Here is a 13996-nt window from a genome sequence, read left to right as displayed (position 1 = left end):
TGTTCACGGAATCCAATCAGAAGACTCTTAACAAATCATGTTTTAAAGTTTGTTGCCAACAACAACTTGTACGGACTGCAACACATTTTCAAATATTATCAAGGATCAACACATCCTACCATAGAATATATACGTACCACTTTCAACATGGGGGTAAGAGAAAATTTTAAAACGAAATCATTGAAAAAAATCAAATGATTAGATAATAATTTTATTAGTTTAATCTTGTTTGAACAGGGCCAGGAGCGAAAGCAAATATATTATATAGTTTGTGTGATTTGCTTTGGCGTGTGCTGTATTTAAATATAGACAGGTGCTATCTGATAAACTCTTAATTATCTTGTCGACCCATGTAAAATGATTCGTCATGTGCTCACATCCCACAACAGTACACCTTATCGCTATTTGTCCACCATTACTGGAAATCACACAGGTTCCCGTTAACTTTTGACGTCATAAAGCAAAATATCTGACGCCACAATGGAATAGTGATTGTTGTATGCGTCAAAAGTTCAAGCGGCCGGGTCAGCCGGGATTAGCGATAAGGTGTATCATGACAATGTGACTTTCAATGAAAATACACAAACATCGTAGAGAGACAAGAAACTAGAAATAGCAGATCATACAAATTGATTGACTGCAAAACAGACATCCGAAAGAACTCTTTTTTTCCAAAATCAATAGTCCAGTGGAACCATCTGCACGAGGATATTGCATGCCAAAAGACAGTTGAGGCTTTCATGGCTGCCCTCCTACAGTTGGACTAACCAATTAGCTCTCCTTCTAGTGTGCATATATCCGCGATCGGATCCTGCACTGTGTAACATACAGAACAATCCAATTTTCCAGCCGGAAGTTGGGAGCAGAAAGTTGCTTGCATTCACCAGTTAAAACTAAAATCAGACCCTTCAAATTCTGAACATAATTCAGAACCAAATGACATTTTGGTAACAAGACAATATGAAATCTAGTCACGTTAACTTAGCACCTGGTATAATCAAAACCTGGATATAGTCAATTCAGCATCCCATAATTTATTAACCTTTATATTATATTGTTTATTTAGGAAGAAGACCGTTATTGTTTCATTGCTGAATGGTATGACCCACATGCAGCCTTCATACGCAGATATCAGTTTATGTATTATGTCAAAGATCAAACAGCAGAAATGGTAATACCATTAGATTAAACAATTTACCAGTTTGATAGCTGGAAATAATGAAATTTAAAATGAAAATGAAAATGTTTCTTAAATTCAATCAATTTTTTTAAGATTACAAAAAAGAATATGTTGAATTCAATTCATCATTTCTAGTGTTTAAAATTTTAATTTACACAAGATAGAAATAAAATTCAAAGTAGACCAGCTGGTAGCTAGAGGGTAGTATCAATTATGCCCATTAGCTATCACATTCTTATACAGTATTCATTGGGGACATCAAAATTTATAATTCAACACAAATCTTAAGTGCTTATCCTGTAAAAAAATTTTTACACTTACAAATGTATAATATAAAAAATTTAAATGTTACACCTAATAACATGAATAATGCATTTGATATGTTATGACAAAGTTTTATATCCATTTGTAATACATATATGATGTTATATCTTTCAGTTTGACATTAAAAATCACAGAGTATTTCTGAAGAAGACAAAAGTTAGTGACTGTTTACGACTAGAAGATTTATATATTGGTAGTACAGTAAACATCTTGTCTAGACAGCTGAAATTTGTAGATTATGGAGATGATTACACTAGGACCAGATTTTCTCATAAAAAAGAAAGGTTTGTAGAAATAAAATTAGTAAATAAAGCAGTTACTTATACCATATATAACAGGAATACAGTTATTAATAGTCAAATTGTCATTAATAATCATAGTTTTCTGTGTATACTATATTTAAATACTACTTTTCATATTCAAATTTTTAACTAATGTGAACTTCAGGATATACATGAAATAAAAAAAAATAAGATATGTGCTGTATTGGATAATGAAGGATTGTGCTGTTTTATTAAAGACATTACAATTGTTCAAACAACAAAATCCCAACATTGAAGTTTTGTTGTGCTGATTTTAAAATAAAATAAAGATCTGTATACGTGCAGTTAACTTTTATGAGAGTTTGTGTTACTTTCTATTTGTAGAACTTTGGGTATCATAAAACCCGATTCCACAGCCAAAATGGGTCAAATATTAGATGTGATATATCAAAAAGGATTTATGATTACACAGTTAAAGATGTGTCAGCTGAATAGAAATGAAGCTTTCCAATTATATCAAGAGCATCAGGGAAAACCATTTTTAGAGTGAGTACTAAAATTATCTGTGCGATTACCATTGTTGCAAATAAAGGTTACTTAAATATATAAAACTGGCAGTGAGTCCAAAATTATATACTGATTTTTTACTGTTACAAATCTTTAATGATTAAATTTACTTTTGTTTGGTAATGCTAATAATGCTCAAATTTAATCAATTGATGTAAATTAGAATTCTCATTAAAAATAAAGCATACATAGAATTTGTTTTCACAAGCAATTTAATAAACAAATGTTAAGAAAATATTGTACAAAGAACTCAATGTACCGAAGATGCTGAAATCAGCAAAGAAACCATGGAACGGACACGTATATGTTAAAAGAACACAACTGTTTAAGAAAATAAAATTTGAATAACAATTTTGTTAATCATGTTAAACAATGAAACTTTTATCCACAAATAAAATGCAAGAGATCAAAGAAAGAGGAGTAAACAACTATAGGTTACCTTATGGCCATCAACAATGATCATAGTGTTAAAGCTATTACAGGCCCTGGCAGGAAAAATGTGAAACAGTCTGAAAGAGAAACAATTAATAAAAAGACATACTGGCAAACATCAACCATTTAAGACAACCACTAAAATAACATGCTCCTGACTGAAATACAATAGTTTTATGACTTATTAAAGGTAAATAACTTTTCTCTCCAACACAGCAATTTATTAAATTTTATAACTCGAGGACCAGTGATAGCTTTTGAAATGATGGGACCTGGAGTAATCTCTGCCTGGAGAGAGTTACTTGGTCCAACAGACTCAGCTGAAGCAAGAAAAGTGGCACCCCAGTCAATACGGGCAAGATTTGGAAAAGGTTTGTGCTCAATTATTTTAAATAAAGGGATGTCAGTTTTTATTACAGTAAGACAGCAATCCTAAACACAATTTTTCTGGATTATGAGTTTAGAACCTTTACTATTGTTATACTTTGGATGTCAATTGTCAATATACAAAAAACTATATTTTGATCACATTTTTGTTAAAGGAATGTAACAGAAAGGTTACATAAGTAATTTACTGTACATTAAGATTTAATGTGATGTTTTTATAAATGCTTATAAAACCACATTTTCTTTACCAATTTTAAGTCTCTCATTTTAGTTTTTTAAGTGTCAATCTACTACCAAACAAAAACAATATAGTTTCAGGAACTACATAATAAAATTGTTACTTTCGAAACCTTTGCAGAAATGTATTTAAATTAAAGGTGATGTTGGGTATATATTTGTACTTTGATATGAGACAACATTCACAGCAAACCAACAACACACTACCAACAGACACATGCAGTCCTTAACTATATTTTTTCATGTCCACATGATCTAACTTGATATATAAAGTGTTGGTAATTTTCAGACAACACAGAAAATGCCTGCCATGGTTCAGACAGTACAACATCAGCTGCTAGAGAGGTGGAGTTTTTCTTCCCCAGCACTGGACCTGGACGACAGAACACTGCTAAATATAGTGAATGTACATGTTGTGTCATCAAACCACATGCAGTGAAAGCAGGTATGGTTTTGAAATAATCTTGTGTTTGTATTAATACTTGTCCTTTTCAATATCAATCAAAAATTCTTTCTGATGCATTTGAAGTAAGACTGATATAAGCAATGGTATATTTTTATAATACTGCCAAAAAATTTGATTGTAATTAAGTGTGACTATTGTATCCATTTTTGCCCTAACTGTTCAGGGTTGGACGTACATCTGCTGTCGTATCCAGCTGTGTTAGGCGAAGCCATTTATTATCATTGTATTACTAATTTTTGGCCAACTGGTTATTTAGTAATGTATGCGTGTTAATATTAATAATATAGGAATCTGGTTACACATCAATGAGACAGTGACCACAAACACACCGTAGCTAGAAAATTATTTCATAACAAAATTCAGACCAAAACTATGAGGTTCAACTATATATATATGGGAATATTGAATACTTTTAATAGCTGATTGATAGGGAAATGATTTTGTTTCTTTTTAACTTTTTACTTTGTAGATGCTTGCAAATAGTCTTCAGTAGTAAAAGATTATGACATGAAAATAAATGAAATCTATTCAATGAAATATTGTAGGTCTTTCTGGACAAATTATTAGTGCTATCATGGAGGCAGGTTTTGAAATATCAGTGTTAGAAATATTCCACATGGAGAAGGCAAATGCTGAAGAATTTTATGAGGTGTATAAAGGAGTAGTACAAGAATATGGTTCTATGGTATCAGAACTAACATCAGGTCCATGCATTGCTATGGAGATCAGGGCACAGGAAGCACCAACAAAATTCAGAGAAATGGTTGGACCAGCAGATCCAGTAAGTTGTGAAGTTTTAAACATGACAAATGTAAAATTAAGGATATAAGTAAAAGAATATGTGCATTTTATGTCTACAAGGCAGCACTAATTAAGATCAAAATAGGAATCTAGAGGGCAACATATGATTCCCAACTATGGATAAGAACACTAAAATAGAATAGAAGCAGAAATCACAAAATTTCTGTCACCAATAAACATGAAAATTTTAAAACATATTTCTGTTTTTTTTTCTTTTTCAGGAAATAGCACGCCATCTAAGACCTAGAACTCTAAGAGCTTTGTTTGGTGTAGACAAAGTACAAAATGCTGTCCACTGCACAGACTTACCTGAGGATGGATTATTAGAGGTAAGAATTAAAACTGAAAAGTGTATGTTTGTTTATAACATTGATGTTGGGTTGAGGTAACACACAATATTATCTGTGGTTCTAATAATGTTTTAATAGGTGGATGGACAACATGCAAACTTGCACTATATAAATCACATTTGACAAGTTGATTTATTGTAAACAGGACATTTAATTCCATTATACTATATAGCTAGATTATAAGAAAAGAAAAGTAATGATTTTAATTTTTTTAAAGGATATGAAAAAAAAACATTTAAAAATTGTCAATTTCTAATGTCAAAAGGGGATGGAATCATAAAAATGCATACTGTATCCACATGCAAATCTAAATCCATAGTAAAGTTACATAATGTCAGCCATTTACTAAGCTCATAAGACACACATCAGGAAAGTACAAGAAGCCTATTATTATTTATTTCATACACTACACTCATCAGAAATGAATTACAAAGGATTTAACCTTTATTTCATTTAAAAAAAGATTCTGGAAGATAAAGCCGGAAGACTGGCAAATGATGAAACTGGATTATTAATATTACATTCTATTTCAGGTTGAATATTTCTTTAAGATTTTGGATCGCTGAAGCACCTAGAGACATTTTATTGAATCAGATCATTAAACTCTATAGACAGCTGTGATATCATGTATTGTAGAAGGGAATGAACCACTTCAGCATTTTATTGAAGACTTAATGCATTGACAGCAATCTTTTCAAAATGTCCAATTGTAAATATCTAAATCTTTCTATCAATTTTTACCATAAAATGAATTATATATATATATATATATATATATATACTATATTCTCTTTTTCTTATCTTCTTGGCCTCTTGGTATGAAAAGGAAATGGGTATAATGAAACTTCCACAAAAAAACTTTTCTAGCATGAAATGTTTATTTTCATGGTTTGGTCTATAAGCAATAGGTCAATTTTATTCAGTATATGTCTGTCTAGTGTGGTTTCTTATAATATAGATATAAGAAGATGTAGTATGAGTGCCAATGAGACAACTCTCCATACAAGTCACAATTTGTAAATTTTAAACAATTATAATTCAAAGTACAGTCTTAAAAATGGAGCATTGGCTCACACCGAACAGCAAGATCTAAAGGGCCCCAAAAATGACTAGTGTAAAACCATTCAAACAGGACAACGAAAAAAAAAATGAGAAATGAGAAACACCTATGAACCACATCAACAAATGACAACCACTAAATTTCAGGTTCCTAACCTCACATTCTTAAATCTTTAATAATATTTAAGTTATGAGATACTTCAAGTATCATACTTGTAGTAAAACTATATCTTTAGGATTATCAAGGTAAAATAAAATTTTAAAAAAGTAATACAGGCCAGACTTTCAGCATTTATACTCATGAGACTGATAAACAAATTAAATGGTCTGAGTTAGCATTTAGTGTTTGTTCTAACTTCAATGCAGCTATCAAATCTAAGGTACTAAACAATTGTGATAATGAATTTCTACTTTGTCCATACTTTCCTCAAATGATTGATTGTTGGTGCTCTAAGGCGATATTCAGCAGGCTTTGCTGTATCATAGTGACCACTTTTTATTAGTTGAGGAATTTAGAGTGTCCACAAAGAACAACCTCCCTTCAACAACAAAAAACCTGGCAATCTAGTTCATGGTTCAAATCAAATGCATCTTGCCACAAGCAGGGTCTACCTTAATTAAATCAATTGTAGATGACAAATTGCTTTATTACAACTATCACATAAGATTAACATGATCCAAGAAAATGAGGTCAAGGTCAAATAAACCAATTTGGAAGTTAATGTATATCTGACAGTCATTCCATACACCAAATATGCTTCAAATATAGTTGACATATTGCCCATAGTTTCTAAGAAACAAATTTAACCAGGAAATCATATTGATCAATGAAACATGAAAATGAGGTCACGGTCAGATGGACCCTACTAGACAGCCATGTACACCTTACGATCATTATATGCTGTACAAATAGTCGACATATTGTATAATATGTAAGTCTGAGAAACTAGTTAAACCAGGAAAACCTAAGATTGACCAATGAACCATACAAATAAATTTAAGATCAGAAGACAATTGACAGACAGACATGTACACCTTAGGCCCCAAAAAAATTAAACATGTGTTTCCATTTACCCTGCCTACCCTAATTTGTAGTGCCTATCCTAACACTTTTTGTGCCATTTTAGAATAAGCACTGTTAAAGTTTGACTGATTCCCTAGAAGTAACAAGCTATAAAATATGTTTGTAAAATAAAACTATATTGCCTATCTACCTACCCTATTTTTAACACATTTATTATTATTTTGGCCTTACAATTATTCCATACCCCAAATAGAGTTGACCTACCGGTATTGCTAAGAGTATTAAAAAAACAATAAAACTTAAGATTGAGCAATGGACTGTAAAAATAAGGTCACAGTCAAATAAAACATGCCAGGCAGATGTGCATTGTAAAATTCTTTCATACACCAAATATAATTGACCAATTGCATACAGAATTTGAAAAAAACAGACCAAAAACACAAAAAACTGAACTGTAAACACTGAACCATGAAAATGAGGTCAAGGTTAGACAACACCTGCTATTTGGACATGTGTACCTTCCAATCATTCTATACACCAAATATAGACCTATTGCTTATGTATGAGTTATGGGAATTGACCATGAAACTTAACCTTGTTCATTCATCCATGAAATGAGGTCAAGTGAAAACTGTGACAGGCATAAGTGCCTTGCAAGTTGTGCACATGTATACCAAATAGTTATTACTCATATAAGAGAGAAATTAAGAATCTTTTTTTTCAAGTTAGTCAGTGAACCATGAAAATGAGTGTCATGGACAATGGACATACCACAGCACAAATTTCACAACATAAGGCATCTTTATAACTAGAAGCTCTATGGAGCCTGTGTCGCTCACCTTGGTCTATGTGCATATCAAACACAAAGGACACAGGTGGATTCATGACAAAATTGTGTTTTGGTGATGGTGATGTGTTTTTAGATCTAACTTTAATGAACATTTTTGCTGCTTACATTTATCTCTATCTATGATAAGCTTGGCCCAGAAGTGACTTGTAAATATTTTGTAAAAATTTACAACCAGATGCTCTGCAGGGCGCAGCTTTATACGACTGCAGAGCTTGAACCCTGAATGGTTGGGGCAAGTATGGACACAACATTCAACCCCCCCCCCCTTCCCAATTTTTTTTTCACATCCCCCTTTCCCTTATTCCAAAACTGAACTCAATTCAAATTTCTAATGGAGTTTGCAACAATAACTACTCATTTAAATTCATCATAAGATATTAAAATGTAAAAAAAGTGCTTGTTATCAATGAATGGTAAAGATTGTTTTAATTTATCAGTTGGTAGTAAAAGTGAATATACATTGTATATTGTATAAAACAATGATTTAAAGTCATGAGAAACCTCAAATTAAAAAAAAATTGAAACCCTGAACGGTTGGGGCAAGTATGGACACAATATGTTTTTTTATAACTTTCAGCTAAAAACACAGAATTTAATGATCATCCATATTTGTTAAATCATAACAGACAGTGAGAAAAAAAAATTGACGATTATACCATATATTTGTGTAAAAAATGATAAAATCGTGCACAGAGGACTATATAATAATGATATAAACATGCATTGGTTCAAGAATTGGATAAACCGTATTTTTTGCCACTCACTCATTTCTTATATATGACTTTAAGTTGATTCAACTACTATTCTGGACAAAGAAAGATAACTCCAATTGAAAATTTCTTGCTATTGCACAATATTGTGCAATTAGATATTTCTTGCTATTGCACAATACTGTGCAATTGAAGATTTCTTGCTATTGCGCAATATTGTGCAATTGAAAATTTCTTGCTATTGCACAATACTATGCAATTGAAGATTTCTTGCTATTGCTGAATACTGTGCAATTAAAAATTTCTTGCTATTGCACAATACTTAATATGAAAATTTTGGGTCCTGATTTGGACTAACTTGAAACTTGGCCCATAATCAAAAATCTAAGAACATGTTTAGATTCAGCATATCAAAGAAGCCCAATAATTCAATTTTTGTTAAAATCAAACTTAGTTTCATTTTAGACCCTTTGGACTTTAATGTAGACCAATTTGAAAACGGGACCAAAAATTAAGAATCTACATACACCGTTAGATTTGGCATATCAAAGAACCCCAATTATTCAATTTTTGATGAAATCAAACAAAGTTTAATTTTGGACCCCGATTTGGACCAACTTGAAAATTGGGCCCATAATCATAAATCTAAGTACATTTTTAGATTCAGCATATCAAAGAATCTCTAGGATTCAATTTTTGTTAAAATCAAACTTAGTTTAATTTTGGACCATTTGGACCATAATGTAGATCTAGACCAATTTGAAAACCAGACCAAAAATTAAGAATCTACATACACAGTTAGATTCGGAATATCAAAGAACCCCAATTATTTAACTTTTGATGAAATCAAGAAGTTTAATTTTGGACCCTTTTGGGCCCCTTATTCCTAAACTGTTGGGACCAAAACTTCAAAAATCAATCCCAATCTTCCTTTTATGGTCATGAACCTTGTGTTTAAATTTCAAAGATTTCTATTTACTTTTACTAAAGTCATGGTGCGAAAACCAAGAAAAATGCTTATTTGGGACCCTTTTTGGCCCTTAATTCCTAAACTGTTTGGACCTCAACTCCCAAAATCAATCTCAACCTTCCTTTTGTGGTCATAAACCTTGTGTTTAAATTTCATTGATTTCTATTCACTTATACTAAAGTTATAGTGCGAAAACCTAGAAAATGCTTATTTGGGCCCTTTTTGGCCACTAATTCCTAAACTGTTGGAACCAAAACTCCCAAAATTAATCCCAACCTTCCTTTTGTGGTCATATACCTTGTGTCAAAATTTCATAGATTTCTATTTACTTAAAACTAAAGTTATAGTGCAACCAGATGCTCCACAGGGCACAGCTTTATACGACCGCAGAGGTTGAACCCTGAACGGTTGGGGCAAGTATGGACACAACATTCAAGCTGGATTCAGCTCTAAATTTGGATTGTGATTAAATAGTTGACACAGCATAGGTTTCTGACACAGAATGAATGTGGTCTAATGAACTTATAATATTTGTTTTGCCTTTGAGCAATTCACTATGCTGTTGAATATTAATCCTCTCAAAAAAATGTTTGAAGAAATTTTCTTTTTATTTATGAAATCTGAAATGAGAAAAATTTAACCCCCCCCCCCCCCCATTTTTTTTCACATCACCCTTTCCCTTTTTCCAAAACTGATCTCAATTCAAATTTCTAATGGAGTTTGCAACAATAACTACTCATTTAAATACATCATAAAATATTAAAATGTAAAAAAAGTGCTTGTTATCACTGAATGGTAAAGATTGTTTTAATTTATCAGCTAGTAGTAAAAGTGAATATACATTGTATATTGTATAAAACAATGATTTAAGTTGATTCAACTACTATTCTGGACAAAGAAAGATAACTCCAATTGAAATATCAATTATATATATATTGTATAAAACAATGATTTAAGTTGATTCAACTACTATTCTGGACAAAGAAAGATAACTCCAATTGAAATTGCAATTAGATATTTCTTGCTATTGTGCAATACTGTGCAATTGAAAATATTTGCTATTGCACAATACTGTGCAATTGAAGATTTCTTGCTATTGAGCAATACTGTGCAATTGAAAATTTCTTGCTATTGCACAATACTGTGCAATTGAAGATTTCTTGCTATTGCTGAATACTGTGCAATTGAAAATTTCTTGCTTAATTGCACAATACTTAATATAATAATTTTGGATCCTGATTTGAACCAACTTGAAAACTGGGTCCATAATCAAAAATCTAAGTACATGTTTAGATTTAGCATATCAAAAAAGCCCAAGAATTCAATTTTTGTTAAAATCAAACTTAGTTTAATTTTGGACCCTTTGGACTTTAATGTAGACCAATTTGAAAACGGGACTAAACATTAAGAATCTACATACACAGTTAGATTTGGCATATCAAAGAACCCCAATTATTCAATTTTTGATGAAATCAAACAAAGTTTAATTTTGGACCCCGATTTGGACCAACTTAAAAACTGGGCCAATAATCAAAAATCTGAGTACATTTTTAGATTCAGCATATCAAAGAACCCCAAGGATTCAATTTTTGTTAAAATCAAACTAAGTTTAATTTTGGACCCTTTGGACCTTAATGTAGACCAATTTGAAAACGGGACCAAAAATTAAGAATCTACAAACACAGTTAGATTCGGCATATTCAATTTTTGATGAAATCAAACAAAGTTCAATTTTGGACCCTTTGGGCCCCTTATTCCTAAACTGTTGGGACCAAAACTCCTAAAATCAAACACAACCATCCTTTTATGGTCATAAACCTTGTGTTTAAATTTCATAGATTTCTATTTACTGATACTAAAGTTATGGTGCGAAAACCAAGAATAATGCTTATTTTGGCCCTTTTTTGGCCCCTAATTCCTAAACTGTTGGAACCAAAACTCCCAAAATCAATCCCAACCTTCCCTTTGTGGTCATAAACCTTGTGTCAAAATTTCATAGATTTCTAGTTACTTAAACTAAAGTTATGGTGCGAAAACCAAGAAAATGCTTATTTGGGCCCTTTTTGGCCACTAATTCCGAAAATGTTGGGACCAAAACTCCCAAAATCAATCCCAACCTTCCTTTTGTGGTCATAAACCTTGTGTTAAAATTTCATAGATTTCTATTCACTTTTACTAAAGTTAGAGTGCGAAAACTAAAAGTATTCAGACGACGCAAGACGACGACGACGCCAACGTGATAGCAATATACGACGAAAAATTAAAATTTTTGCGGTCGTATAAAAACCTAGAAATTGCTTTTTTGGGCCCTTTTTGGCCCCTAATTCCTAAACCGTTGGAACCAAAACCTCCAAAATCAATCCCAACCTTCCTTTTATGGTCATAAATGTTGGAACCAAAACTTCCAAAATCAATCCCAACCTTCCTTTTATGGTCATAAATGTTGGAACCAAAACTTCCAAAATCAATCCCAACCTTCCTTTTATGGTCATAAATGTTGGAACCAAAACTTCCAAAATCAATCCCAACCTTCATTTTATGGTCATAAATGTTGGAACCAAAACTTCCAAAATCAATCCCAACCTTCCTTTTGTGGTCATAAACCTTGTGTTAAAATTTCATAGATTTCTATTCACTTTTACTAAAGTTAGAGTGCGAAAACTAAAAGTATTCGGATGACGCAAGACGACGACAACGCCAACGTGATAGCAATATACGACGAAAAATTAAAATTTTTGCGGTCGTATAAAAACCTAGAAAATGCTTTTTTGGGCCCTTTTTGGTCCCTAATTCCTAAACTGTTGGAACCAAAACTTCCAAAATCAATCCCAACCTTTCTTTTATGGTCATAAATGTTGGAACCAAAACTTCCAAAATCAATCCCAACCTTCCTTTTATGGTCATAAATGTTGGAACCAAAACTTCCAAAATCAATCCCAACCTTCCTTTTATGGTCATAAACCTTGTGTTTAAATTTCATACATTTCTATTTACTTAAACTAAAGTTATAGTGCGAAAACCAAAAGTATTCGGATGACGACAACACTGACGCCAATGTGATACCAATATACGACCAAAAAATTTTCAATTTTTGCGGTCGATAAAAACAGCAAAATTTCCTTTAAATTACCAATTTAGGGGCAGCAAACCCAACAACAGGTTATCTGATTCATCTGAAAATTTCAGGGCAGAGATTTTGACCTGATAAACAATTTTACCCATGTCAGATTAGCTCTAAATGCATTGGTTACAGAGATACAAGCCAAAATCTACATTTTACCCCTACGTTCTCTTTTAGCCATGGCGGCCATCTTGGTTGGTTGGCCAGGTCACCGGAAAAACATTTTTTAAACTAGATACCCCAATGATGATTGTGGCCAAGTTTGGTTTAATTTGGCCCAGTAGTTTCAGAGAAGATTTTTGTAAAAGTTAATGACGACCGACAAGTGATGAGAAAAAGATGAAGGATCCAGGTCTTCTTCAACCTTCTGAAATTTAAAGCTTTGAAGAGGTTTGTCATTGTTGTGTCCATGCTGCATTATCCCTATTTATGTGTCAAGCTTGACAAAAATCTTTTGTTTTGGAAAATATTTATGTCCAATTATCCATGACCCTCAAGTTATAGTGAGCATTAGCCCAAGATCTACAATATATCATCCAAGTCAGATATTTGAAACAAGATTTACTGTGAGCTTTCTAATTTTAACCTCACTTTTCACCTTAAGGATGTACTTGATTGAAATTAGATATATATAAAATTTTAAATTGATACAATATGCCTTAGGTGAGCCTTAGAGCATTAGTTGAGGATAAAAATAAGCTAAAAATATTGATAGGTCATGGAGCTCCTTTTCGAGATATTTGATTTTTAAAATATGGCAGGAAAAGACTTTTACCTCACAATTGCATTGGTATTATGGTCTCAAATCAAGAATCTGCCTAAATTTTGTTAAATTACTTTTATGAGCTATTAAGCCTTTTAAGAAAAGATAAATGGCTGTTATGGGACAAAATATCTTACCTTGTACTGTATGGAAAAACACTTGGAGTCTGTACATCCGACACAAATTTCAAAAACCCATCCAAGTACATCCTTAAGGTGAAAGGAATAACTAAGAATTGAACTTATTTGGGAGCAGATAACAGAGAATACAAAAGCACTGAAGCTTGAAGATAATTGTCAGCTATGACAAACAAGAAGACAAATGACAAATCTAAATATGTCTCCCACTGTAAAAATTACCCTTAAGAAGCTTGGTATCAAATAACCAGATGCTCCGCAGGGCGCAGCTTTATACGACCGCAGAGGTTGAACCCTGAACGGTTGGGGCAAGTATGGACACAACATTCAAGCTGGATTCAGCTCTAAATTTGGA

The 13996-nt window shown here is 32.2% G+C and overlaps 1 protein-coding gene across 1 annotated transcript; it reads left to right on the top strand.

Moving 5' to 3' along the window:
* The first annotated feature begins 1 nt into the window (after position 1).
* LOC143067599 (nucleoside diphosphate kinase homolog 7-like) lies at positions 2–5780 on the top strand. The gene is made up of 9 exons (XM_076240961.1): positions 2–153; positions 1067–1171; positions 1619–1788; positions 2152–2313; positions 2983–3137; positions 3680–3835; positions 4402–4637; positions 4879–4986; positions 5541–5780. The coding sequence occupies exons 1-9, from the start codon at positions 148–150 to the stop codon at positions 5571–5573; spliced, it is 1131 nt and encodes a 376-aa protein (XP_076097076.1). The 5' UTR covers positions 2–147; the 3' UTR covers positions 5574–5780.
* The last annotated feature ends 8216 nt before the right edge of the window (positions 5781–13996 follow it).

This window comes from Mytilus galloprovincialis, chromosome 3 (genome assembly GCF_965363235.1).
Source record: "Mytilus galloprovincialis chromosome 3, xbMytGall1.hap1.1, whole genome shotgun sequence".
Lineage (NCBI taxonomy): Eukaryota > Metazoa > Mollusca > Bivalvia > Mytilida > Mytilidae > Mytilus > Mytilus galloprovincialis.
Note: the sequence above shows the minus strand (reverse complement) of the source record. Positions and strands in the feature narration are given on the sequence as shown.

Coding starts and splice junctions, on each gene's coding strand:
- LOC143067599 (XM_076240961.1), top strand. Junction 4,638..4,878: donor TGGTTGGACCAGCAGATCCA/GTAAGTTGTGAA, acceptor TTTCTTTTTCAG/GAAATAGCACGCCATCTAAG. Junction 4,987..5,540: donor CTGAGGATGGATTATTAGAG/GTAAGAATTAAA, acceptor ATTCTATTTCAG/GTTGAATATTTCTTTAAGAT.